The following is a 6526-nucleotide window of genomic DNA, read 5'->3' on the forward strand; positions in this document are numbered from 1 at the left end:
TCCTTCCTTCCTTCCTTCCTTCCTTCCTTCCTTCCTTCCTTCCTTCCTTGGGCCAGTTGACTTTCACCCAGTTATAAGAGGGCAGAGATGATACCATTTTGATTCCTTGGGCCCAGTGCCAAGCAAAAGGAAATTAGGTCAATGATAATCAGTTCTGTCCCCGAGGTGTGCTTCCCACTGGGGATCTGTGATAATGAAACCACTCACTTGCATTAAATGTCCTCAGAAGTTTAAAAAAAAGAAAAAAAAAAGCCTTCCATGAGGAACTTAGCTGAGGATAGTGGCTAAGAAAGTGAGTGAGCTCTGGTTGAGCTGCTGAGCCTCAGTTTCCCGATTTTTTTTTTTTTTTAATGAGGTTGGCGGGAGTCTCCCGGCTCACTGTGATGCAAATAGAATGTGCACACAGGACAAGAAACACACGCTCCATCAATAGTGGCGATGCCAGTGAGGAGGATGGAGGATGGGCTAGAGCGCTCATGCGTGCACACCCTTCCAGAAAGGCCAGCAAGGGGAGGAAGAAAGGCACGAGGAGGAAGTGGTGTAGCCAGCCTTGGAACAAACACCGTTTACCCATCTTTTTCAGCAGAATAGAAGTCTCAGGTTGCAGTCAGCAAGGAGCTAAATTTGTGTCCTGTTTAATTTTCTTTACGGCCAAGCAAATGCCTGTGTCTGTGGTGCTGACGCAGGTTCCTGAGTAGAGGGGAGAAGTTCATGTTGAACATAAACTTCCCTTCTGTCTCTCAGCCCTGTAAGAATAGAATATTCCCTAGGTGGCTTGTGCCTGCTCAAATTCCCTCCATTGTCAGTTGTGTGAGAGTGGAGGAGGGGTGTGGAGAATGTTCCCCAAACAGCCCCAAAGTCCCCTTGACTAGAGGACATGGCGCCTGGGGAAGGAAGGATGACCCTGGTGTTGAAAGCCTGGACAGGAGGCCCTGGATCCCAGGGGATTGGCTTCTCTTTGCACCATGCTGTGGGCAATATTTTTGTGGAAGGAAATCCCTTACCAGCTTCCGTGTAGATGGCAGGGAAGTATCGGTGGCTCTACCCCTTAGCTCTCTATACATGTGTCAGTAACCAGAACTATCTACAATGCTTTACATTTTCCTTTGAGTTTCACAATCCTGGGAATAGCCACTGAAGCCCTGGAGAAATCGGCTTTCTGCTGGCTCCGGGAGGATCAGAAACCAGGGAGGAGCTGGCAGGTTTGGGTTCTGCCTCTCATGTAACTCGGGAAAGGCATCAATGCCTGCCCCAGTTGGCAGAGAAGTGAATGTGGCCTGGAAGGATGTACACACAGGAAGGTGGGGGTGGGGCCCTGCTCAGGGCACTGCCTCAGCCCTGACCTCATCGGCTCCACGGCTCCTCCAAAGCACAGCTGTTCAATCTTTCAAGTTCTCCCTCAAGGTAATAGCTATCTCCAGCCAAAAATGCACTTGAGGGCATCACGTGTAAATATTTCACTACTGTGTTATAGTCGGTGGGAGCCACGTCAAACGGTGAAGGGTCCCAGATGCTGATGCTGGAAAGGTCCCTGGATTTCCAGGCAAATATTTAGCTCATGGAAACATGACTCATACTCAGAGAGGAGTATGGATTAACTCCTTCTTAGCCACCACGGAGCCTTGCTTAATCCAGCCGCCCGCTGGCTACAGGGCCATGTCACAGCCATGGTCATCTGCTCACCGTTAAGCAGATGGTAGGTCCTGGGTTATATACATAGTAGGCACTCGGTGAGCATTTCTGCTTGTTCAGTGAGTCATCCTGTTCTGCAGAAACCACAGGTGTCTTCTCTTGTTCCAGAGCCTCATTGGTCACCGCTCTTGTGCTTAACAGTGTCTCCTCCCTCCTCAATCTTACAGCAAATGCCAAGGAACTTACCAACATCCTAAAGTACCACATTGGGGATGAAATCCTGGTTAGCGGAGGCATCGGGGCCCTGGTGCGGCTGAAGTCTCTCCAAGGGGACAAGCTGGAAGTCAGCTCGGTGGGTGACAGGGATTTTGTAGAGGCTCTTTTAAAAGTAGGAAGTAGATACTCATCTCGAGAGAGCTGTCCCCTATCTTCTCCCCCAGCTCCAGTCCCAAACCCAGGCCCTCACGAAGCTCTTGCATGAGCTGCATCCTAAGAGGTTCTCCCATGCTGCATCCTAAGAGGTCTTCCCATGCTGATGCTGATCTGGGAGCATCTCTCACTGGGTACCACTCAGCTTTAGAGCTGTGTTCAGAGGGTTCCTACCTGGAAAGAGCCAGCCTGACTCAGCAGGACCCCATGTGGATAGGAGCTGGCTGCGGTTCTCTGTTCCTTTCTCTGGATCTTTACCTTCCCCTGTCCCCTGCTCACCAGTTCCCAGGGGAGCATGGGAAGATATCTGGGGGGAAGACCAGGAGAGATGTTTAACTTAAGGTTAAACTGAGAGTCTCTCGGGATTGTGTTTCAGGTGTTGAGAGCCTGTCTGTCACGGGCACAAGGGCTGTTCAAGAAAACATTCACCCTGAGGGCTCCTTCCCACATATGTGGCTTCAGGGGGTTTTATGGTCTCTCTTGCACCTCAGCTCCTATTTCTGTAAAGAGACCGTTTCCTTGCCCCTCCTTGCGTTGAGGGTAAGAATCCTGCTGATTGCACTGTGCTGAGCCTATAGAGAGCAAGGGCGGCTGCTCACCAGAGAAGCCCTGCCACTTACTCACCAAATGGGTTCATGGTCAGCGGATGCCCACAGAGTACATGGAACCAGAGGGCTCTGCATTTAACAATGGTTGTTTCTTCTCTTAGAAAAACAACGTAGTAAGTGTCAATAAGGAGCCTGTTGCCGAAACCGACATCATGGCCACGAATGGTGTGGTCTATGCCATCAACACTGTTCTGCAGCCGCCAGGTGAGGTCCTCTGTGTGGCCCTAACCTAATGCTGCCCATGAGTGTGGCTCACTGAGAAGTGAATCGGGGACTGTGGTTTTAAGATGATATGCTACAGAACTTGAGACATGCTTTTTACTGAGTTGTCTGCTGCCTTACCCCAACTCTGACACTATCCAGTGTGCATATTTGTGTGGATGCTGGTGACAGAAAAGGCCCCGATGGTGTGTGTGTGTGCCTGGGGACACTGGTGGCAGACCGTGCATGGCCTTGTGTCCACTGAGACGCTGGTGGCAGACTGGGGGTCTTCCTTTCTCTCTAGCCAACCGACCACAAGAACGAGGAGACGAGCTGGCCGACTCCGCCCTGGAAATCTTCAAACAGGCGTCAGCGTATTCCAGGGTATGTGTTCCCCGCCACCAGTGAGCCACAGCTGAGGAAAGCGGTCCTGGGATCTACCTCACCCATGGGGGCAGTCCCCCTGAGTCCATGCTGTGGCTACCTGCCTGTCCTGGCCGTCTGAATTAGTCATTTGTTTTCCAAGGCTAACCTATCTTCTGCAATGTGTTGGTTACTTCGGTGTGTGTGGAGTTGGGTCAGGCAAAGCAATTTCTTTAGTAAAGAAATTACTAAAGCTTTGGTTTCTAGAGAAGAGAATTCAGGATAGAATCCTGACCCCAGATGCCAGAGCAGTAACATATGCGATCCACTTTTGGACGGAGATCTCCTCCAGAAGGGCTGAACCCCTACTCTTGGAAGGTGCATCAGCTGATGAGCTCCCTCGATGGAGAAGCTTAGCTTGGGGTCCCCCCAGTGATGTCTGCCATCTACATAAGTCCCCATTTGAAAGGGGGCTCATACAGCCAAGGGACACTCCCTGAGGGGCTCCTTGGAGCCTGGGGGTTCAAGTTTTCCCCTTCTCTCCTCTACCTCAGCATTTATTTTTAAGTGGGAATAGTAAAGTGCAAAGCCCCTCCATATGCAGGTTCTGTGACAATAGGTACTAAGAAACCTGACGCCTCAGGGAGGCATAACACAGCTACAGTCCCACTGCGGATGACTGCTACAAGTTTCAGGCCAGCTTGGTCTACACGTCAAGTTCCAGACCAGCCAGGGGGAAGGGAAGGAGAGAGGGAGAGACAGAGAAGGAAGGAAGAAGAAAACACAAACCCTGACCTGCTCTTATGTGTATTTGTTCCTTAGGCTGCCCAGAGGTCTGTGCGACTTGGTAAGTGTCTGACTCTACGGTCCCATCTGAGCTAGTGAGTCCCCATCCATCCCCAGCAGACCCAAGCCTGCAATCTGTTGTGTACAGATCGAAACATGACACACAGTAAAACAAGCCTGGCCTCCAGATCAGAGGAGCAGGGTAAACAGGGTCAGACACAGAGAATAGAGTTTCCCTCTCTGTAACATGGAAATAGTGGAGTAACAGCCTCTCAGGATGGGTGTGACTTTGGGGCTCAGGGAGCCTGGGAAGACTGCACAGGGCTCACACTGCAGGTGCTCACACTGAGGATATCAATCCACGCTGTAAGATGAGGAATTCTACCAGCCCCCAAAGCCCCTGCTGTGTACCAGGAACAGGGGAACATGGCAGAGGGAGGCCACATGACTTCTGTCCCTTAGATTCTGAAGCTGGGCCTGATGGTGCATGATCCTAACTCCTTGGTGATCTGAGGCAGGAGGATTTCAAGCTGTAGGCCTAGATAGGCTATGGGATGTGTACAAAGCTGATCAGTCTAGTGAGACCTCATAAATAAGAAGTGGGAAAGGGGCATTGGCAATTGCCTTTGCCTGCCATGCATGCCGCTCTGGGTTCATTCCCCTAGTACCAAGACCGAAAGACTAAATAAGAGTCCCAGACAGACGGCAGGACGCCAGCACCTCACTGGCTTTTGTGCATCTCGGTTTATTTTCAGCCCCTGTCTATATGCGGTTACTGGAGAGGTTGAAGCATTAGCAGGAAGACCAAGGAGGAGGAGAGTCCTGCAGCAGCTTCCCGCCAGTTTCTCTCAGTTTGCCAAAGAGACCATTGAATGTTTCTGAAACCAAAGAGCACACGTCAACATACATGGGCTGCACCATATTGAGATCCGAGCCTTGGACGGGTAGGGAAGGGGTTAAGGGGAGAAAGGTTCTTTTTAGCTTTTGAGCCCTCCAAATGTGGTTGTTAACCCACTGAATACACAGATCTGGCAGTCATAGCTTGGCACCGACTTCCAGAAAGGACCTCTCCAAAGCATGGAATTTCCCGACTGAGCCAAGGGCCTGGATAAAGGGGGGACTACAGCATCTTGGAGCTTACAAATGTGAATCAAGCAGTCCGGCATTCTGGAAACCCCTGGCATGGTTCTGTAAAGCTCTTGTACCGCTGGAGAAACGGCATCACTATAAGCTATGAGTTGAACTGTTTCTGTCAAGTATGTCTTGTATCCACACATGGTTCAGATGCTTCTATATTGGCCCTGCCCAGGTAGGAAGGAAAGGGTAAGAGGAACATGTAGAATCCAGATTCCTTGAGTGTGAGGGACCCATGGTGCATTTGTAATAATAAAACCAAAGAAACAAACACTGTGCTAGCTGCGTGCTGGGGATGGGTTCTGCCCCTTGGTGCCTGCCTGTAAGCTACTTCATCCCCCAAGTGTTCCCAAGAGCCCGTCACTCGGAGTACACAGGATGCCCAAGGCTCCAGCAGAACCAGAAGGGATGACTTCTCTAACTCTCAAAACCCTTTAAATTTTAAATAAAGCTCTGTGCCGAAGAGGTGGTCAGCAGTCTAGTACACTGGTGCTCTTATAGAGTTTGGGTTTCCAGCTTCTACGTGGTGGCTCACAACCGTCTATAATTCCAGTTCCATGGGAAATCTGGTGTCCTCTTCTGACACCCCCCCCCCTCCATGGGCACCAGGTACACATGTGGTGTTCATACAAACCACAAAATAATAAAACAAATCTCTTAAAACTCCCACAGGAGGATTCCTTAAAAAGAGCCAAGGCCAGCCTGAGCTTAAGGCTTTCCCCCACCTTTTCTCCATTCGCCTTCTCCACATCTCTGCCTCAATCCTTCCAACAAGGGATTCCACTCTTCTCTAACTCTCCCGGAGTCTTTCTGTGGCTCAAAACCACAGGCAGCCTCCCTTCCCAGCCCTCTGTGGGGATCTGACGTGGTGCCCTTTCAGCAGGCTGCCCACGTGCTGGTTCTCCTAAAGGCTTGGGCTTAGCTTTAACGTGTGCTGCCATCTGGAGGTCTCCTGGGGCTGAGACATCGGCCTCTGGGGCTTCCTTGGGGTTGCACCCCATCCAAGACCAAGAGCAGCCCACATAGGTTAGGGGTTGCCTAGGTCTCGCCTGAGTCCTGCCTCCTGAGCCTTAATCAAGGGAGAGTTAGAGCATGAAGCAGAAGGTGGCTCTGCCTCGTGTTGCTGGCTTCTGGGAGCACAGGACCTTCTGGGATTACAGAGAGGAAAGCAAAGGCTGTCACCATCTGGGGCAAGAAACCTCCAATGGTCAGCGACTGCCTAAATCTGGCCTCATTGGCCAACAGAACAGACAGCCTTTCTGTTGGCTGAAGAGGGTCCACTGCGCCGAGCTGAAGACTTGCATGCATTAGCTTTCTTATGCAAGGCCGTGCATAGGGAGCCGCAATGGGGATTCTCGCCCACTGCTACAGAA

General features: G+C 51.0%; 1 protein-coding gene across 1 annotated transcript in view; it reads left to right on the forward strand.

The window, feature by feature from the left end:
* The window catches only part of Tgfbi (transforming growth factor beta induced), a 31359-nt gene extending 25943 nt beyond the window's left edge, over positions 1–5416 (forward strand). The window contains exons 13-17 of the mRNA XM_021215182.1: positions 1860–1984; positions 2771–2873; positions 3175–3254; positions 4056–4080; positions 4775–5416. Of these exons, the coding sequence (XP_021070841.1) occupies positions 1860–1984; positions 2771–2873; positions 3175–3254; positions 4056–4080; positions 4775–4815 (374 nt within the window). The 3' untranslated portion in view covers positions 4816–5416. The remainder of the gene's footprint in view (positions 1–1859; positions 1985–2770; positions 2874–3174; positions 3255–4055; positions 4081–4774) is intronic.
* The last annotated feature ends 1110 nt before the right edge of the window (positions 5417–6526 follow it).

The sequence above is a fragment of the Mus pahari genome, chromosome 16 (assembly GCF_900095145.1).
Source record: "Mus pahari chromosome 16, PAHARI_EIJ_v1.1, whole genome shotgun sequence".
Classification (NCBI taxonomy): Eukaryota; Metazoa; Chordata; class Mammalia; order Rodentia; family Muridae; genus Mus; species Mus pahari.